Consider the following 22,261-nt stretch of genomic DNA (forward strand, 5'->3'; position numbering starts at 1 on the left):
AAGGCGAGAAGAGACTCGGCCGGGGCTAGAGCAAACTTTCGGCTTAACGAATTTTCCGATTTCGCGCATTAATATGCTAATCCAATTAGCCGTTTCGGCACAGCGGCCCGCACTCCCGCACGTGTGGTACCGCCAAGTTTTTAACCCCGAAGAACTAATTGAATTAGCATTTCAATGCAGCGATTCGTGCAATTCGTTTAGAGCGTGGCTTGGTTTAATTTCGGGATACCTCGCGCGTGGAACGCGCGTCGGTGATATTAACATTTGATCTGCTACTGTAGTACCCGCGGGGGCACGGTTTTAATTACCGTCCTCGAATATTTATAACGACGAGTAATTCTTACCGCTGCTGGTGCCTTCGTTGCAGTGGACGTGTGCAGTGTCGCCCAGTCAAGAGCAATGAAATTAATTATACGCAGCCTCGCAATGTCACCACTTTTAATTTGGGATGGATACAGTGTATGAAAGCACGAAGAGAGAGAGAAAAAGAGAGAGAGAGATGTTAACTACCGTTTTTAAAAATTTCTCCACGATTCTTATATACGATAAACGTGCAACTTAATTTGCTTAACTTGTCAAGCTTAATTTTGCCGCAGCACAATTTAATAAATATATGACAAAATTAATTAACTCTTTCACATACAATTTTCAGAATTAATTCCCCAAAGGGAGAATAGTGATTGAAAATAATATTCAACGCGGGAAAAGTTTCATATCACGCATGTGATTTACCAATTGCATTATCACGGAATTGCATTATCTTCGCGGTATATAGCATATTATAGCGATATGATAGGATAGATAGGTAAATCGTAAAATTATAGTTCGCGCGTGGTTCGTGCTCCTCGCTCGACTAGAGAGGTTGCATCTCGGCCGTTTATTCGGTGGTTAGCCAAGTTTGGTATGACTTTGGCTCGTCTTCAGTTGAGTTGGATCGGGAGAACGAGAACGCGGATTCTAGGATGAGGGGCAGGAAGCGGAAGGGGATTCCGCAAATTGAATGACTTGGCCTGTTATACGTTATCCGAGATTTCTTTGCTTTATGCCGCGTAGAATCGGGCGAACGAGCGCAGATTCTATTATAGACAAGAAGTCACCCCGCGGCTGCCTAGCTACTACCCGATGCCATTTACCACATGTATTATGCATGTCCGGGCAAATTTCGTCGTCTGTCGCGACGAAGGAGAACCATCGTCTTATTTATTATTTACGTTTCCTTTGGCCGATAAACGAACGGTTTTAACTTGGCGTGGGATGTGAAGCGTCGGCTATAAGAATGCCGACGCTTCTCATCCCACGCGACCGAAAATTAAACTGTGTTACGGACTATATTAATTTTTCAGCCAGAATTGCTCGTTTCACAATTTATATTGGGACGAGAAACATCGCGTATATATTGTACCGTGAAGTCTTTTAATTCCTCTCGCATCGCAATTGTGCCGCGCGAGCTCATTACAAACACGTCGTGCAAATTATGTGTGCGAATGTTATTTATGAATTCTTTTTGTGAAAATATCACGTAGCGCGTAAATTGCAGTGTAATAAGATATCGATGGTAATGATACGCGTGCAGAACTATATCTAAATAAACCGATACATGATGAGAGGCTTCAATAACACAAGATAATTAAATTTATTCATTGAATCTCGGGAAAACTACATAAATGATGATGAGTCTAAAATACTTATGTAATATGAAAAACATTGTGATATAATAAATAAGATTTTATATATTAATCATAAATATAAATTACGTATTATAATAACGTTTCTTTACTTCAAACATAACTAAAAAAATTAAGTTTTATAGTAAAGGGGAAAAACTATGTTTCAATTTCACAGAAAATTATTGACGAATCAAATAATTTTGGCGAAAAGAATATATTCTTAACATCATTGAATGTTATTTTTGTTATTTGTTCCACAACTGTTTAAAAAATCACCCTTTTTGAGTAATGACGATTTCAAAAATTTTTTAAATCTTTTTTATCTTTTGAATTATAACAATTTTGACGATTTTTTAATGAAATTAAATCAGTTCATATACTTACGATTATATTTTTATTTTTTAATTTAAGTTAGTTCACACTTTTAATGATTGATGGAGTAATGTTTACTTAATACTGATATATGTTCAGGAAAAAAGTTGCTGATTCAACTAAATGCAGCGGTCAAGCAAATATTTGTTCATTCAAACAAATAACATGTTTTAAATTACAAGATTTTATTGACATGACTCACGTATATTTAACTAAATATACATATAAATACTTGAACTAAATGCATTTAGTCAAGTATTTAACAACTTTTTTTTCAGTGCGGTAATAAATCGAAAATCACATTTTTTTTTAGTTGTCACCTTTGAAGTAAAGAAGCGTACATATCTAATTATAATATTTATAATCTTTAACACAGATCGTACATTGATCCGCGCATAGATTATAAAATAAGATTCTCGAATAATATTATATTATATACAGTGAGAGCAAAAAGTATTCGTACAAGGAAATTTTTTATAAAAAAAGTTTTATTTGTAGAAAATAAACATTAATTAGCAATTTTATACAATGAATACATTCTGTTCTAACATAAACAAACGAGCTTCGCATGTATTCTTGATTTTAGAAGCTAAATTTCTCGATTGTACGAATACCTACTTTTTGAGCATCCAAACAATACAACTTTTAATTTTCGCTTATTTTTCAGACGATACATTTTCTGTAATTAATTATACACATCTTTTTGGTATATATAATTTTAAGAAACATACAGTCTATTTTATTTTTTACGAATAAATTGTTAATTACCTAACAAGAATTATGATCGTCAATTAAACGTCGAATCGACGTCAAATTGATGTTGAAATCATCGTATTGATATCGATTCGACATCAATTCGATGACTCATTTCTCTCGCTGAATAATATTTACTTTTTAAAAATAAACTTTTTTAAAAAAATATTTTCTCTGTACGAATACTTTTTCCACTCACTGTATATGTATATATAATCGTGAACAGAGTTGATCTCTTTTCTTTGCCGATGTAGTTATTCTTCTAACTTCTAAATACACACTGCTCATCGCTGCGCCGGAATGAATTGCTCTTAATAACACAATCTTACTTCTCGCAACAAGATTACCTCGATAGGTATCCGCTGTAGCTTTAGAAACAATTACCGATCTTTGATATTGCACTAAATATTTCATCGTTGCAGCACGCTGTTAAAGGCTAGCTTCGAGGGTACTTAATCGTCCGTTGAGTTGGGGCTTACACGAAACTTACGATGCACAGAACTAGATTATAGTTAGTCTCGTAAATGTAAATCCTTAACGAGTTGCTAGATAGAACGAAATAACTTATCATCCTAGTGGTCGTAGACAAGCGTTGTTTATCAGGGCGATGTCAGTTTTACCACGAGGCATGATATTCTCGAATATCCCCGCGCAATCAAGTCCCTTCTCCTTCCTCCTCCTCCTCTTCATCTTTCTTTCCTTCTTTTCGTGTCGATCTCGTTTTACCCTCTTCACAACTTTCTTCCTCCGGCGATATTCCCGGAGCCGAAAAACGCCCCTATTCTGGCGCGTCCGTTGCGAGGTAGAAAAAAAAGGGGCGCCCGATTTCCCGGAGAAAATGACGTGCTCCGCCATACGGGATATTACTTGCCGCGGATGTTAACGTCCGTTGCATTTTTTTGCGGACGCGACGGGATGGGTGGCCTCGGGGGGAGGCGTGGGGAGATGGTAGGCGGCTTTGGACGTGGTATAGTTGTGCCAGATAGCGGGATGCTGTAAATCTGTGCATTATACATGACAGTGAGATCAGCGCCATTTGTTATTCCCCGACGGTGCGCGGAAAAAGAGACGTGAAAAATTACCGGAGGGCGCGGCAAGCACTTACTGAAACGAGGATATTGGGGAAATTTCTGGACAGCGGGGGAGAGGAGAGGACTTGGCAGAAATCTCGCGATGCGGGGATCAAAATTATCGTTGGCGCAATGCGTAATATCCCGCCCTCGGTGCACGCGTACCCCGTCGATTCGTGCGCTCTCTGGCATGGGTTAACGATCGCAAATTGTTGTTAGTTCGCGGCCATGTGTAACGTTTCCGGGGTACCTCTCAGCGAACCGTGTTTTCCACGTACAAGGTACTTTTGCGTCCGATTACGGGGCTACATACATTATATGAAGCACTCGTGGTTAATTTGATAGGCTAATCTAGTATCGATTTTCAATCGACGGTCAAGTTATGCGCGTTAAACAGGAATTTCAGAACCAATTGCGAAAGCACTTTGTTTTTTGTTTTAGAAAATATCCATTTGACAAAAAATAGACCATTTGTAAATAAAGGGCATTTTTCTCGCGAAAATCATTGATTCATCTAAAGATTACTTCAGTTAATCGCACGTTATCAATCACATTTGTGAAAAACGTGAAAGACCAATTTAACATTTATTTCTGTCTGATATATAAGATATATGTCAGATAGAAAAAAATATGTATTTATGAGATATATATTTTAGATTATTTGAGATTATAAATTCACTAATGCTTGAAATGAAAATTACAACATTGTACCTTTGTAAGAGTTCTAACGAAATATTAATGGCCTCGGCATTGTTTATCTTGTCACCTAGTAAATTTTAGATCTTAATTCTATCGCAATAAACCAAGCACGCTGTGCTTTCACGTGAAATACGAACTCGTCGAATTGCTTGTTTTGCGGATAAATTTACTAAGGAAGGATGCCCTAAGAAATAAACGCGCCGTTGGCAAACGTATCGTTTTCTTGTTACTTCCAACTTTCTTTGAAAGATAGTTCTACTTGTTTCTTCATCTGAGGATAATACGAGAAAAGTATATATACATTAATTTAAAGTAATACGAAGAAACAGAAAAAGTATTGTTAATATATTTAAAAAATATACAATAAATTTACATAATAAAATTATGCAATTAATATAACTTAAAAACTAAAAAAAAAACAAAACGTAACGTTGGGATTGGCGATATTTCGCGATGTTTTTTAAGTGAATGGTTTTTATCGATCGTGTAGTTACGTCGAATGACATTATTTTAACTCAAATTTAATTTTTTATGATTAATATCATGTGAAACACCTGAATTTCACCTTTTCATCTTTTACATGCGAACACGTTTTAGACAGTTTGCGATAATTTGCACTATTCAACCTGATTGCTCTGGCGACAGGTGACGATCGTGTCAAAAACGCCAGGTGAAAAGTAGTCAGGTAAAAACGGCGCGCGCTTGGTGAGATTCGTTGTCGATTTAATTAGCCGAGTGCAGTAAATTTAGTCGAGATGTATGGGCGCAAATTTAATATTCACTCCTCTTTCGCAGCGAGTTGTATTATTTTCCTCTTTTTGTCACGAGTGGGTGGCGTTATTTACCCTCCGCGTGACATGGAAAAAAATAAAAGAAGTTGACGTACAAACTGCATCGTGTCGGACATGTCCCGGGAGGAGTCGGTGATGCAGGCAGCGCGAAATCTGAACGCGAATGAGCGTGCAGGTGTCCGTAAATAAACTTGCATCGAGCTTGTGCGGCAAACCGGCGAACGTAAAAGGTAGTTACGCTTTCGCCGAGTTTACCCGGCGTTCACAAAGGTCTTTCAGCTAACGGTGGGTTTTATTCGAAACATTTACCGCAGCTTCATGATACAAGGGATATATCGTTCGTATAATCACACCGCGGTATGTAGTGTGTAAAGCGCGAAGAATGTTTCCGCGTTTGCGCGAACAAACACGATAGGATGTAATAAATGTTTTCTAATTGCCCGGAATACGGCTGAAACCGTGTGTGCTCATGTTTCAACGTATTTTGATTTGATTTATGCCCCTTTAAATTCTCGCACAATTAAATTATTTCACATTATAGCGATCTCATTGATTGTAATGATAGTGCTATGTCAGTTCGGTTAAAGAAGTGGAATTTTGATAGAGTATTTCGAAATGCGAAATTAACACGCAATTAATATCATTAAACTGTCTATCATTAAAGAGATAATTGGAACAGAGCGAGGATGGTGCAGTAATTTCTATTTCGCTTTGAGGTGTAAGTTTGGGTGTAAGTCTATAATAAATATTGGTGTATAATAAATATCATGATATTCAGATAAATTTTTATTGTAACGAATAATATTTCATTTCCATAATCATATTTTCTCTGATTTTTTAAGATGCAGGTGATAAAAACTATTGAATTATTTTTAAAAAAATCTTCAAGCATTATAGAGGAATATTAAAATCTTATATGTTACACAGGGTGACATACGAAATGTCATACTATATAATTATCTAATTTTTTTCAGGCTTCGGTAATTAATTTTATACCAGTTCTGTACCAATTCTGTTGAAGATAAATGTGTTACATATAAAGCAAATGGCATTTTGTGAGATTTTGTGTGCCATTCTGTATCAATTATTAAGTAATACAGCATAGCCGAATTCTTTATAATTTTATAGTATTGGTCTGTCCATTCATCCGATTGTTAGTCTGTTAGATTTCTCAGAAATGGTTTAACTTTTTCGAATTTTGTTTTCGGCAATAGATATATCCAAGAATCTTAGGTTCACTGAGGCAAAATATAAGTCAAATCAGTTGATCATAAAAATGTCAAAGGTCAAGGTCAATTTGAACAAAGTTCTTCCAATTGTTACAAGTTTTCATTGCATTACTTACAATTGGTTCTACACCTGTTGCGAAGGATTAATTTTATTATTTTAATAATTTGTCTGTAGTGTTTTTCTTATTTTTTAGCAATACTCTCTCAGCTCATTTATGGTTGTCACATTCTGCTTGAATATTTTCTAATACTCGTATCTATTCGTCGACGATATTCTAATAATCTCGTAATTCGTTTTTGTCGCAGGGCAGTTCCAGTCCGAGAGAAGAAGTTCATATGGAATGGCATCACGAGGGTCGTCGTCGCCATCGACGCTGCCGATCGCGATAGCGATGGCCGCCGTGATGACAGTCGTGGCTAGTGGTCTCTGCCCGGCACGATGTCGATGCGACGACGAGAGCTTACGGGTCTCGTGTGCCTACGCTGGTCTCGAGGTCGTGCCGATTCAGTTGAACCCGGAGATCCGCCACTTGGACCTGTCGAACAATCGCGTGACCAACGTGCATCTCACTTTCGGTTTCTACGGAAATCTAGAAAGCCTCGACCTGAGCTCGAATCTCCTTCACACGTTGGGCCTGACGAATTTCGGCATGCAGCAGAATCTGATCACGCTTAACATCAGTAGCAACATGATCCACACTTTGGCGAGGAACGCTCTAGACGGACTGACGTCTTTGAAAGAATTGAACATGGCCAGCAACAATATCTCGGAGATATCCGAGCAGGCGTTCAAGTTCACCAGCGAGCTGGAAGTGTTGGATCTAAGTGACAACTCGATCACGAGTCTATCCGACGAGTTGTTAAAGAACCTGCATAAGATACGGACTCTGATTCTGAATAAGAACTCGCTACTAGAAGTGCCGACGAACAATCTGGCTCTGGCGCCAAGTCTCGAGCGTGTAGATTTGTCGGATAACTTGATATTGGAGCTCGACCGAGATTCATTGCCATCGTTACCATCGTTAATCTCCTTAAATCTGTCGAACAACGTTATCAGGTTCATCGCCGACGTTGCATTTGATCGTCTGCCGGATCTCCGATATCTGAACTTATCCGGGAACAATCTGACTTCCGTGCCTACGGCCGCTCTGGCCAGATTGAATGTTCTCACAGGTCTCGTTTTAAGTACGAATCCTCTCGGATACTTGGAGGCCGTAGCTTTTCGCAATTTGTTCGAGCTGAGGATCTTGGAACTGAATGACTGCATGATCGCAAATGTGAACGCGCGGGCCTTCGCCGATAACGTGAACCTCGAGCGCATCTCGATGGACGGCAATCGGGAATTGAAGGAGTTGCCGGCACGAGTTCTTTATGGAGCTCGATACCTCAAGTGGGTCTCATTACGTCGATGCAGTTTGGCGACCCTGCAGCCGACGCAGTTTCCTGTCGATGGGCTATCACATCTACGAGTTGGCGGCAATCCTTTGGTGTGCAACTGCTCAGTGCATTGGCTGTGGAACGTGATTCGCGCCGAGGAGCGTCGGAACGAGACACGGCTCGAGCTGGACACCCACGACATCGTCTGCAGCGACGAGGAATTCACCGGCAGAACGTTGATCGCACTCTCTGAGGGCTCCCTGCGGTGCCGCCTAAGCCCCCTGTATCTATCGCTGTCGGCCGCTGGTTGTTTTTTGGCAGCCGCGGCCGTGCTTACCCTGATCGCGCGACTAACTCGCGCGAAGAGGAAGAGGCAGTCACTGGCGTATGCGGCGCCGAATCGTCCCGAGTTTCTGGTCTACGTCGGTAGGAGTGATAACGGACTGGACAAAAGCGCCGAGTCGTATAGCCGCCGATTGTTGGCCAGAAACAACGAGGATATTTCATACGATTCGCCGCGCGGCAAAGTGGCGGCTGCGATGGCGGCGACGACGACGGATTACAGTCCGCAATCGCGGGAAACGAACATCTACGAGACACCGCGGTATGCGCGTCCTGGACGTCGCGATGCCGTCGAGCCTACGTTGCAGGGCAAGCAACCTCCAGTGGAGGAAGGGGTGTACGCAGTAGCGGACGTGACAGATCTGCGGGATGAGCCTCCAGAAGTGCTATCGCTTTATCGTGCACGTAGTCCTCCCGTCGCCAGATCGAACGCTCTACGACGGTTGGACTACAGTTACGATTACGAGTACGATTACGATTACGGGCCAACGGCACCGCCATCGCCACCGCCATCGCCACCACCACCGCTATCCGAGAAACCGCATGTCGTCTTTGTATGAGGGGAGTTGGGCGGTCGGAGGTCGTAATACGTAAGCTGGTGGGTCCAGCTACGGCGGTAATCAACGAATCTGGGGATAGTCTAGTCGTTAGGCGGAACCAGATACGCCGTCGACTCCGTATCACGGGCCTTTAACTATCCGAAACTGTCTCGAGATTATTGCCTCGACGCGGCGTCTTGAATCAAGAGTATCAAGACTCTTGATACTCGAGGCCGGAGGCGTTGCACCGTGTATGCGTCGAGAGGACCAGGGTGTGCGCTGGGACTTGAAGTAGCCGCGAGAATGGCACGAAATACGAAAAATTTACATCACACTTCGTATCGCCATTCAACCGTTAAGTTTATGCGACGTACGATATTGTTTGGAAACGATTGCATCGGCCCTATCTGTGTTAACTCTCGTTATCGGTCACCTTACGTCTCACTGCATATGAGAACCAACGAACTGCAGGTGCATTTCAGCACGGCTAAACGTTTGAGCAACGGTAATGTTCGTTCGCACGGATGGGCACGAGAGAGAGAAGAGAAAAAAAAGAAAATAAAAAGAACGACATCCTGTGTTCCAGACAGTTTGTACCGCGGTAAGACGCAAGAGTGGCGTCGAGATTGTGGGTGGACATTACTTTCCACTTGGTGTTGGAAGAATGATCGATACCGCCGTCGTCGTCGTCGTTGTGTCGTCGTCGTCGCCGTCGTCGTCGTGAAAAGCGATTTATCCAAAATTCTGTTGCTCGAACGAGAACGGGCGGTGATGGTGCTTTTGGCTCGTAAGAAACCGGCGGGATTACGACGTGCAACACGCTGAAATTATCCCCCCAGGACAAACAGAAGCAACCGTGGACGAATGAAAATGAAATGTCTTCCGAGATAGTTGCGTCGCTGCTAGAGAGAAAGAGAGTGTGAGAGAGAGAGAGAGAGAGAGAGAGAGAGAGAGAGAGAGTGAGTGAGAGAGAGAAAGAGCGAGAGAAAGAGAAAGAGAAAGCCAGGATGCATTCTCACTGAGGGAACACAATCTGACTCGGAATGTAAATTGTGTGGGAGCACAAGAGTGCGTTGTACTGGCCGGGTCATGAGAGGAAAAGAGAACACAAGAGGAACCCGTATTTATTTTGCGAGAATTGCAAGTTTGAAATCCGCTAGCTCAGTGCGAATGCAGTGGCCCGATTCTGCCCGACGAGCATTCGTTTTGTCGAATCTGTTTGAACAAGTAGTGACAAATCAAATCAAAGCTGCGTCGAGCGTTAGTCGATTAAAGGTTCTCTTAGAGATTATTAGCTATCTAGAAATTAATACTCTCCGTTCCAGACTCGGGGGTTTATAATTAAACTATTGTCAGCTACGTCACAACCGTAAAAATTGATTAATACAGCTCTTATTATCTCCCTCCCCTCCTCTCCCGTCCCCACCTCGGATAATAAAGTATCCGAAACATTCGTTTAAGCTCGGACTCGGTTTCGCACGTATTCGTAAATATTTGAGTATCCGGATCCAAGTATCTTTACTCAATTATCTTTATACTTATATGTACACTAATTTTTAGAAGTTATTGATTATTTGAATAATAACTGAACGGTGAATATAAATTATTAAACTTTTTAACATGTAGCGCTGGCTGTAAAAGCTGACTTCAATATTTGTAATTGAAAGTCCATTTACTAGATATCTGATCTTTTATTCTCGTATTCAAATTGAACGAGCGAGATTCGGATACTCGGGCGCTCGAAGTTAACAAATTTGAGCTGCAATCGAAAGCGCTATTAATAAAAGAACGATAAGTCGTTTGCTGAAAAGTTACGTTAACACGTTCCTCCACACGAAACACGTTTAAGGGAGCAAATTACGTTATAAGTCGCGAATTCGATTTCTTTCCCTCTTTTGCGACTGACAGAGGGAGGGATCCCTCATTCGTACGAAGTATTGTAAATTGAAGCAATAATAGTTACGACCTTTTACTCTGTAAGCACATTACACACCGAATATATTTAGGGAAAATTACAAAGGACACATTTATACGAAGCATAAGCAAATACATACGAAAAATATAAATATATAAATATAAATATATATATTTATTTATTAATTTATGATGTTAAGTTTGGAAAAGAAAGATGTTACGTTTTGAATACGAAAATATACTCAATGCAGTACGAATAAAGTGCGTACGTTTCCGTTATAGGAATCATCGAACAGGCTCGTACTCGCGACTCGCTATAGCGATTCTTTTACACACCGATAAAGATACGTATGCACTTATCTGTGCGTAAGTTTCTCGACGTAAACGACAAAGGAAATCGTTACGCGAATCTGCGATTACGATCCTGAGAACCTATTTGTATGTGTATTTCTTTCTTTTTTACTTTTTTAATATTTGCGCACGCCTTCAAACGCACCGCGTTCACGAAACCTAACGGAATATGCAAAACTTCCTAATTGGATCCGCTTGTAAGGCAACTTCGAGTGGTAGTAGTAGTAGTAGTAGTAGCAGCAGTAGTAGTAGTAGTTTGCAGCAACCAGAGATTAAGTCTCGTTACTAAATCGCATTTTCCTACTACGGGTCGGGGGAGCTTGAACTTTCACAATGACAGAATTTAAAGGGAGAGAAAGATAGAGAGGAAAAGAAAGAAAGAGAGAGAGAGAGAAAGAGATTAAAGATGCTTTCTTTAAATCGTCAACGTTTGTTTGGTGAATCTCGAAGTGAATAGAAGACGATAAATTTAAAAATTGAAGCGTCAGGAAAGTGTACCAAGATAATATTTTCCTAATCTCATACATCATACTCTATTCTCTATATATTCTTCCGTATGATTAATTTTTCAATAATAAATGAGTAGATCGTTATTATCACGATGAAGGAGCTTCGTTATATGTATTATATGTGTATTGATCCGTCGACGGCGAACATCAATAAGGAAATAGAGCGGAGTTAATTTCGTAGCTATCAAAATTGGGTGCCATAAATTTCGAAAGAGATTACTAATAGCAAATATTGAAGAAATATGTCGTAGTTTGTGCAAAATGTAAGTTATTCTCCTTCGTGGATCGTGGAAAGTTAATTTCTTTGAGATACACAACTACACGGTGTAATTCTAACGAGACCACATAGAGAGATTCTCTCGTTCCCAGGCCGTCGCTCGATATGCGGATAGTATCATAAAAAATGTATGGAAACCACCGTTCTCTTCCCGTTCAGAATGTTCACATTTTCCCCAGATATTCTGCAATCCCCGTCGATTCGCATCAACGTTCATTCGCGCCGAACGGCTGCCAGATGATCGTTTAAAAAAAATGATGTTAAGGTAAACGTCCCATGCATCTATGTCCGGACACTTACACAAAATTTATTATTATTAATCTCAAATGCTTTTTTTATTACAGTATTATTATAATTTAATTGCATTTAAAGATTACAATTAAATTATAATATTTTAAAAAGCGTATTTGAGACTAATATTAACTTGAATAAATAAAGTGTTATGTAAATGGACATAGGTACATGTCCAGTCACTGGGATCGGACAGTACCTATGTCCGGACAGTTACACAAAACTTTATTTATTTATATTAATATTAATCTCAAATGCTTTTTTTTACCTTAAAGATCAATTTGAATTAGTTATCTTTTGTCATTAAACATCTATATATATTATTATTTTCCGTCAGCATATTAATTTTCCAATTGTAGTCGGACATTGGGACAATTACGTCTCAGTGTCCGACCGGCTTGTCTGGCCACTCGGGTACATTGACGCATTCTATATTATTTATTTAAACATTTTAATTAATAATTGTTATAAGTGGGTTCAAATAATTTTTCCTTGCTTAAGGGAGTCTTGAGTTTTCAAATGAATACAAATATTTATATTAAAAACCTTTTTGATATTATAAATTGTATTATTTATGAAAACCTAACGCTTAAACGTCCGGCTACTAGGACATTTACCTTATTCAGCTGCGCGGAAAAAGGGAAAAAGAAGAGAGGAAGAAGGAAACCGGCGAAACTATATTTACAAGGGTCGTAAAAGCGTTTAGCTTTAATACGATTAGAACGAAACATTCAGGACTCATGTTCTCGTGTGCAGAATTCTCTCGCAAGCCTTCCTTCATCCTGAGATGCGCTTGGCGTTCTGAAAAATTCATTCCACCCCAAAGTGAGAAGCCTAGAGGGAGAGAGAGAAGCTTGAATGAAAATTCCCTGTTAACGTGCTTCCCGTGTGCGGTCCACTGACCTAGCGAGCTACATTATGAGCTTCCCTGCTTTCGGTAGCCGAAACGGGTCTTCTTGGCTCGCTAAGTCTTCAAGTTTCGACGTGGAATGCGCAATCGATCGTCGCAGTTTAACTTGAAAGTCGGCGACCGACTCTACTTCTTTGATTATGCGAAGAGTTTTACGACATACTTGCTGAGGAGCAGGGAAAACGAAAAGGAGAAAGACAGATAAAGAAAGAGAGAGGAGGAAAAGTCAGTAAATTCTGGACCTTCGACTTTATTGGAATTTTAAGGCAGATGATCGATTTCAAACATCACAAAAACGAGCATACTGAAATATAATCTGTAAATTTCGTTTCTTCTCGTTGTATTTTTATAAACGTAATTATATCCTTAGATTTTTTATTATTTTTACATGCACAATTTACTTTGAATGTCATTTCAACAAAAATAATTCGCGTATTCAATGATTAATAAAATGTGTTATGCAGTATACGAATATTAAATTAATTTTCAAAATAATTTTCAACGGAGATAATCAAGAAGATTAAAATTCTAATTGAACGTATAAGTCGCGTCTCTTTGTTTCTTTGTTACTTGAACATTAAGGAACAGAAATAGAGGAGGAAATTAAATCCGATCCAATTTACAACTTTGATTACCAACATTCATCTCCAACGATTTCTCTATCTCATCTCTGTGCATTTCTCTCTCTCTCTCTCTCTCTCTCTCTCTCTTTCTCGCTCGCTTTCTCTCTACTATTCAAATCGCGCGATTAAGCGTAAATCGTGAGCATCTACGATACATCTAGGCCGCTCAAGCTACGACTAAGATGCTTTCCATCGGTATTTCCATTTACGTTTGTTTCGTACAGAAATCCTGAGACTCACTTCATCACGATTATAAACTACGGTCTCTCTAAGTAATCACCGCAGATAAAATCTCAACTTCTCCGAATAAACTGAGAGGCTAGGCTCTCCGAGCATGTACAGTAATGAAAATCGTCGGAAATGTAAGATCTGAGAACTCCAAGACGCGAGTAATTATATGTATAAATGAACTTATATACATCATATATGAACCTTTGGTCTACAGTATGCGCCAAAAAAAAAATGCGACTCTCACAACTAACACTTTAGTTGTCGGTTTAGTTAAATAAAGTGAGTGGACGGGGGCAAATTTGATTATAACACAAATATTTTGTCCTACCAAATATTTATTCGATATGATTTCTTTTAATTACAATCGCTGCGTTATTGTGTTACACTCAGCAAACATAATAGTGATTAAAAGAGAGTCGCATTTTTTTTTGGCGCATACTGTATAACACGCAGCTCGAGTAACAACACGTGACTTCACAATCATTATTTTTAACATCTATCGCTCTTGCATATTGTTCGCGCCTTTAATCATATCCAGCATCTATTCATTTATTCATTCATCTGACATATAGAGATAATTCAAGAATTCTCGAGGATACGAGAGACAGAGAAGACCACCCCTCGAGTGAGGCATGAAATATTCGATCCGAAAGTATTTTCCCTTTTTCTCTCTCTTTTTCTCTATCTATCTATCTACCTATCTATCTCTCTTTCACTCGGTTAGCCAAGATTCCTCAGTGGCACTTGGCCCGACTCGTTAGTCATGGTAGTTAGTCATGCTACGTGCATCTCGTCTCGAGAACGACCAAGAGAAAGACGAGGGAGGCGGAGAGGCGCTTCATTCCGAGAGGGGTTAGCGGGACCAGGGCTACCCTAAGAGGGATAAAGGCCTCGGCAAGCGTCCTTCCTCGCTTCCTCCACTTCCTCTTCTCAGCCGCGAGTATCCCTCTTTTCTCCCCTCGAAACCGCACTTCGGAGACTTCGATGCGTTTGAGGCGTGCCGCTGCTGCACGGCGGCTATTTTTGTATGTACATACAGCCTGTGTAACACGTCGGATGTATAGTTGGCGTCAGAACGGCCGAAAACAACTTTTTTTTCTTCGCTCCGTAGGAAATATCTCTCTCGAGTTTATTTCCATGTAAATTAAAGAACAGTATCAGGTGTATCAGCTTGTTAAGATATTAATAAGATGGTTCCAACATTCTGGTCGATAAATCACCGTGCAGACTACGCATTCAATGTTATAACGACCTTATTATTATCACCTTCGTGATTTATATAGAAGTAAGCCTACGGAAAAGTTTCCTGCTAAGTAAAAAAGTGTTCGAACGCCGTTCCAACGTCGATAAATCACGACGTACCCTCACGTGCGTAAACGTCCATATGCGAGTGCTCGTTTTACTTGTTCTCCCATACGTGCGTGCGTGATATGCGTGTGTGTTCCACGGCGCCGGTTTCATAACGGCAATACCATCGTTCCCGAAATATTCCCGGCGACTCGAACTCGGAGGAACTCGGGTCGTTCGAGAGACCAAGAATAAAGGCGATTAGATGAGTCGCTGCAATAAAGATAAGCCGACGGGAAATAGTTCGCACGGGGTAACACCTCGTCTGCGTTATGAGACCGGCACGTGATTCGTATTGCTCGTATGTGTCGTTCTTACCCTGTCTCCACCCTCGTCCGAACGTCCCCCCGTGTTCTCCAGTTGCCTTGCGTCCTTTCAAGCTTGAAAAAAAAAGAAGACCAAAGTACCGTTTTCTTGTCGCGTGGATGTAATGCAATGTACCTTTTCACTACTTTGCTTCGTGCACCCTCGTATCTCCATAGCAAATCTGAGTAACTTGCGCTCTCGGCAGAACGTTGATCGATGTGCCGATTGAAGAGATGAAAAACTGGAAAAAAAAAAGAAAATAGAAATCACGATTACTTTTGTAGTTTATTTTATGTGTTAAAAATCTCTGGAGCTGGGAATAATTCAACGTGTCTTACGCAAGCGCTTTGTTTTTTTGTAAATGTGTGAGATAATATTATATATACTTAATAATTTTAATAAAAGCGGAAAATGATTTCTTTTGCTGTTAAATGAAACGATATATTTATAGTTATTTATTGTTAACATTATATTTATATTAAAATTACCCTTTCATTCTATGGTTTCATTTTTATATATATATACAATTTAATTTATTTTCATACATTACTTTCATACATGTATTTTTTTCAATAGTATAAAAACGATTTTTAAAATTTAAAGATCCCATTTGTAGCATCATATAATGATAAATTTATTACTCTAATTGCACGCGAATGTGTCATTTCGTTTGTAATAATCTATCGCTGATCGAAAGGTTCCTAATAATGAAATAATGATTTTATGCAAGTCATTCTGTTTATGTTTGAATTATTTAATGTTATTTACTAATACAGCGAATAGCATGATTTAACTTTTTTTTTTTTTTTTTTTTTTTTTTTTTGAGAAAAGGTGTTGAACAAGGAATTCTCGTTTACCGTTAAGTGTGAATTTGGAGAAGACGAATATTTTCCAGTCTCGACCGTATTTGGAGCTTCTCTACTTGTGTTATCCACATAAGCGGTCTAGTTTAATGAATATTTTCTATCTTAATTACGAGAGAAGCATGTAATTGTTAATGAACCTATTGGATGCACGATAGACATTGCGTTTTAATAAGCGACGGTACATTGTACATTGCATGTGTATCACCGCACTTTTTAGTAACGTAGTCATATTTAGACCCACTCTCCCGATAAAGAAATCGACTCGTGTAGCTACCAAGAAAAAGTGTCGATTCATAGTTCTTACTGTAATCTAGTATAGACACTTTAGACTTCTACGTTTAACACTTCGCGCTTGAAATTCTTCTGACCTTTCAAGATGAGCTACGGATTTATACTTACGAAAATGTACGCGCGTACACAGGGTGTTCCCAAGTACGTTTCACACAGCGAGATTCTTTGACCGAAATTTAAAATCAATTAAAAATCAATTTCTCTTTAATAAAAATATCGAGAAGCGTTATAACATGTAGAGAAGCGTTCTCTGTATTATATCACGAACAATTAAAAATTAAAGTCTCTTCGAACTGAACTGCAGTCACGTAGTACGTGTTAAAATCTCGCGCTCCAGTAAATTTCAAGTGAACTTTACTTGAATAAAACTTTAATTAAAAGCTACGTTACAGCAAGTTGTTTATTATTAAACGTTGAAAAATTATGGATGTGAATGGTGTCCAATGTAATTTTCATCGGAAAAAAATCAACACGAGATTAATCAAAGAGTCTCGGTGGAGCAGTGACGCAAAATTGGGAACAGTTCCCCTGTGTGTACAACATATACAAATCTATACGTATACAATATATGCATGCACACGTGTACTCTCAGATATTCGTGTTTGAACGATTTTTGTGTCAAAACACGAAAAAATACTTAAAATAATATTTTAAGTAATTACGTATACAAAATTTCGTACATTGCTAAGAAAAATGTTCAAAACGTTTAATAAAATTATATTCAGTAAAAAAAAAACGTGCCAATTATCTACACACACGCAAGAAAAGCTTATAGTTTCAATTTGTAATTCATTATTATACTGATGCAATATCGCTTGTCTTCTATTATTTAGTCATACTTTTTTACTTTCTATTTTATACTCCTCTTTCCTTCTCATAGTTTATAGTTTTCTTGCACAATCCTCGTGATCTGTGTGTTAGCCAAAATACATGTAACTCCCTCCTTTCGTTTAACTCCATGTAAAATTGAGCAACTATATATATTGCATCTACATTTTAGATGTGCCTATATAATGGATAAAAAAGGGTGAGTTATTTATTTTCATAATAAATAAATACGAAAGTTTTTCCAGTCTTATCCTATTCTTTTTATTTCTGGCAAGACACTTTACTTTTTGCTCCAAGGAAGCGTTTCCCATCTGGAACGTACAAAATAAATATAAGAATCACGGAAAAGAGAGTTTCGCTCTACTAGATAAATAAAGATGTATGGCTATACTGTATGGTACAAATAGATTTATTTTAGGGATATAAAATCCTATTTAAAAATACCTGCTCCGAGGACCATAAATTTCAGCGGCCTCACTCCCGTAGGAATGCGCAAGAAGTTTCTGAAGTATATGAGTTTAGTTATATCTTGTTTGAGTACCAGATGGTTTTTAATAACTTACGACGAAAACGTTTGTATAGTAATGTATAATTTTAAAAAATAATAGTTGATTAAATATCATTTTAGACATTACATTTTACGAAGAAATTAAATTATTATCTGTAAATATTATAATACTTATCATGATAGGTTGTGTGTTTTGAAATTAGACTTTCTTAAAATTACGGGAAATAATTATTACCTATTTATAAATCAATTTGTAATTTTAGAGCATATAAATATAGAATTTTTTAATATCTCATCTTATTCATATATATTAATTCACTTATTAATTAACCTTTTTCTCTTAAGTTGTCTCTTGTCCGAGACGTATAAGAGTTTTTCTGCATACATTCACTGATACATGGAACCTACAATTTTTAACACTGAACGGCCTATTAGAAGAGGTTGTTATGGTAAAGTACTCTCAGCGGTTTGCCTTTTGAGGTGACGATCAAATAAAATCTGATTTGTGTTCTGGATGGATTTGAACCGGTTTGACACAAGCAGCAGCCACATAATTCTACGCCACAATCGCTACGATTTACTAAATAAACATAAATTATTTATTATAAAGTGGAAATTGATATTTGTGTGTATCTGTATGTTATAATTATCAATTTAAAAATTGCTTATAAATATAAATTTATTAACTTTGGAATAATTTGTTTTCTTCGGAGTTTTGGGTCTCTCCTTGTAAGCAAATATAAAATAAAATTTTAAAAAGTATTATAAATTAAAATAAATTATTTTATTAAAATTATTGAATGTATAATTTGAGCCACTTATCAATATATTGTGTTCTTACATTGTAATCCCTTTTTTTATATAGATTTTTCATAGATTTTATATAAACTTTTTATAATAATCGTATTATTTTTTCGTGTAAAAATTTTACATATGTTAATGTATAGTACAAAAAAACTTTCATAGAAGTTTCGCGTGGTTTGACAAATATTCAGACAATTTTTATATTTATTTATTCACATTTTTGTATTAGACAAAAATGTCACAGATAAAGTTCGAAATCTACTCTAGCAGCATTATAAAATTGATTTTGCTGTCCGGTTCTTCTGACCCAGGCACCCTTTTTGAAATAACCCTCTTGTGCCCACGCATGCATTTGCTGACTAGTATGAGGCCCATGTATCTCTGCATTTTCATCTTGTGACCATTTCAAATCCCACGTTACGTCTTCTTCTAGAAGCGTATTTTCTTCTGTATTGCTTGTTTCCGCTGTCTCTCCTGTATGATACAATGTATATTATGTATGGATACGATACATAAAAAAATTTCTATACAAAAAAAGTAACAATGTATTATAAAAATTTTTGTCATTAATAATTATATTACCCACCATTATCATCTAGTTTTGCCTTCTCCTTTTCATCAAAATCATCAGCATACATATCTAGCTCTGCTTCTTGTTTCGAAGGGTGTGCATGTTTATCTGCTTGTTCAATCTATAAAATATAATTTCTTATAATTAAACCTTAATACATACAATTGAGTCATTCGTGCTCTGCGCGTTTCTTTTCTTTGAAATACTAGAAGTACTTATAGCTAAATAATAGCTTTTTTTTTTAAATATATAACTTTATAAATATGTTCTAAAGATATGTTAAAGGATATATAAGAATCACTTAATTTATATATTTATGAGTGATGAAAGAAAATTAACTGGTGACATAAATGACCCACCATATGTAGTAAAGGAATATCATTGTGTGTACTAAGGGTTAAGATAATAATATGTATTATATTAGGTACCGCGGAAAGTTCGTGTCGTTTTCAAAAGTCTTTCAAGAGACGTTTATAGGGGAAAAAACCTAATATATAAATGTTGAGTTTTTACCTTCTTTTTTATTTGTTCATAACTTTCTTGATATATGTCCATATTACCAGAGCGTGTTAATAATTCATTTGCCAGCTCTGTTAACTTCGTTATGTTAACAGAATTTGGATCTTCCTCTTCTTTACTTGTTTTGGATTCCTTTTTCTTTTTCCACCTTTCAGCTGTAGTCAATTTCTTTTTTCCTTTACCTGGATTGGGATAATTAGCATTATTTATTTGCAATAATTTGAACAACTTTGCTCTATTGCGTTTACCAAGTCTGCATAATGTCTTTGAAACAGTTTCACCAGGTTTAAGATATTCTAAAATTTGTTTATACAATGGAATAGGATCAAACATAATATCTCCCTCATCGTCACTATCGCTATCTCCCAATCCATAACTTTTGCTGGACTTGGTACTCTTTTGTATATTAGTGGAACCAGGTTTAACCTGTGAAAAAAATGTATGTAATATCTATCAAACACTCAAAATTCATTCGATTATTAAGAAATGATAAATACTGCTTTGAAATTTCAGAGTATAATATAATTCTTGGAATAATACACAATTTGTAAAAAGGAAAATTTTGATATATTAATTCTCAAAAGCAGATTTTATGTTATATTTGTTTACCTGGACCCAATCAATATTGTCCAGCCAGTTATCTGTTATTTGCTTCTCTTTCTTCCAAAGGTAATGGCCATCTTTATCAAAATGACCTTCCTCCAACTCCTCTTTCATATTAAATGCTGTAAATCCTACATTTGTTTCTGGTGCCGAGGGTCCATCTTCTGTACCTGTTAGATAGGTGTAATTAAGCTATTTCATAGTTATATATCAACTTGTATAAAATAAGAATTGACAACAATAAAAATAATAATGATAAATGTAACATTGATTTATCTATATAACATTACATATCCAATTCGTGATACCTTCAAATTCATCTTCATTCATAATGTTATAGGTATCTTCATTTACTTCGTCATCATCTTCATCAGAGTCCAGTGAATTCTTAAGTGGTTGCTTATTTTCCATAGAGACGTCTTCCATATCATTAAACTTACGTTTCGACATGATTTCTTTATGCTACTGACTTTTTTTTATCAAGGATAAACTTCTACATTAAAAATTTATGTTATTCGAGGATTGCAACATAAATTAAACAATTATCACATATTCTAAGATATAATATTAAGTATATCCTACTAAAGAAAATCACGTTATATAGTTGCATGATGAAATCACGTAATTAAAACATGTAAATCACGTAACGGATTGTTCCAAATCAATACATAATTTTTTTAAATTACATAATTTGAAAAGTCACATAATGATATGTTCTTTTTTTTTCTATTTCTATCATTAAACTCTTTAAAATTCGATAACTATACAATCACATGATGGATGAAATTATTTCTTACCATGTAATTTTTCGAATTGCGTGATTGTAAAAAAATCACGTATTGATTTGAAACAGTCCATTACATAATTTACATATTTTAATTATATGATTTCATCATGTATTGTGATTTTTTTAGGATACTACATAATAAGTGCACTATATAATAATTGTTAAGTATTCTAAGGGGTATATATATATATTTATATACAACTAAAGATATATTTAAAATACTCTTACAATGATTGAATCTTACATACATTTTTCAGAAGTAAACGTTTCGTGCTGTAGAAGATTCCTTCGTGTTTTAAGGTGTCTTGATGTCAAGAGGTTAGTTTATATTTAGGTTATATTGCGACGTAATTTCCAAACGCCCGTTACAAGAATTTTGCTCCACAAAGAACGTTTTTTTATTTACAATTATGATCCGCGTTTTGACATTTATTGTGAGGATCGTAGGAGTAAAATCTTCAAAACAGCATTACTCGGTATAACAATCGGATGGACTTTCCATTTTACTCACTCTCTCCTGTTCTATCTCCTATCTCTATCTCTATATCTATCCCTACCAGTAGACCCAATTGTTTTGCGTTACTTGCCCACCACCTCACGATTTCCATCAATTTTCACGTGACTACGCATGTGCCGAAAGAAGATGTAAAGTTGGAGCAGAGAAATATGTGTATGTAGTTTTTTTTAATGATAGAACACGTATTTTCATGTATTTGATAATTTTATTTTTTTACAATGGTGATGAATAAACAATTGTTAACATTAACATAATCAATCGATTGTATATAAAATCTATTAATCTATTTTTATTTCACGTTAAATAATGGAATATTGTCAAAATTATTTAAAAATTCATAATAGTATTCATACCGTTCCTAGAATTTCA

At 37.0% G+C, this 22,261-nt stretch overlaps 2 protein-coding genes across 3 annotated transcripts in view; one reads left to right on the forward strand and one right to left on the reverse strand.

Moving 5' to 3' along the window:
* Positions 1–10,358, forward strand: part of LOC108731881 (leucine-rich repeat-containing protein 15) — a 21,163-nt gene extending 10,805 nt beyond the window's left edge. Inside the window, exon 2 of the mRNA XM_018462431.1 lies at positions 6,888–10,358. Coding sequence (XP_018317933.1) covers positions 6,923–8,860 — 1,938 coding nt within the window. The 5' untranslated portion in view covers positions 6,888–6,922 and the 3' untranslated portion in view covers positions 8,861–10,358. The remainder of the gene's footprint in view (positions 1–6,887) is intronic.
* Positions 10,359–19,040: 8,682 nt separating this feature from the next.
* On the reverse strand, positions 19,041–21,927 carry holn1 (CD2 antigen cytoplasmic tail-binding protein 2 homolog holn1). Of its 2 annotated transcripts, XM_018462384.1 has the most exons (7): positions 21,624–21,925; positions 20,897–21,081; positions 20,595–20,758; positions 20,234–20,411; positions 19,980–20,167; positions 19,482–19,587; positions 19,041–19,369 (listed from the first exon to the last, which is right to left on the reverse strand). In XM_018462384.1, exons 2-7 carry the CDS (start codon positions 21,036–21,038, stop codon positions 19,134–19,136), a joined length of 1,014 nt encoding a protein of 337 aa, XP_018317886.1. In that variant the 5' UTR covers positions 21,039–21,081; positions 21,624–21,925; the 3' UTR covers positions 19,041–19,133. The 2 variants fall into 2 exon arrangements, with proteins under 2 accessions (XP_018317886.1, XP_018317885.1); XM_018462383.1 differs by having other exon boundaries at positions 19,980–20,411; positions 21,624–21,927.
* Positions 21,928–22,261: the final 334 nt, after the last annotated feature.

This window comes from Mycetomoellerius zeteki, unplaced genomic scaffold (assembly GCF_001594055.1).
Source record: "Mycetomoellerius zeteki isolate Tzet28-1 unplaced genomic scaffold, Tzet1.0 scaffold140, whole genome shotgun sequence".
Classification (NCBI taxonomy): Eukaryota; Metazoa; Arthropoda; class Insecta; order Hymenoptera; family Formicidae; genus Mycetomoellerius; species Mycetomoellerius zeteki.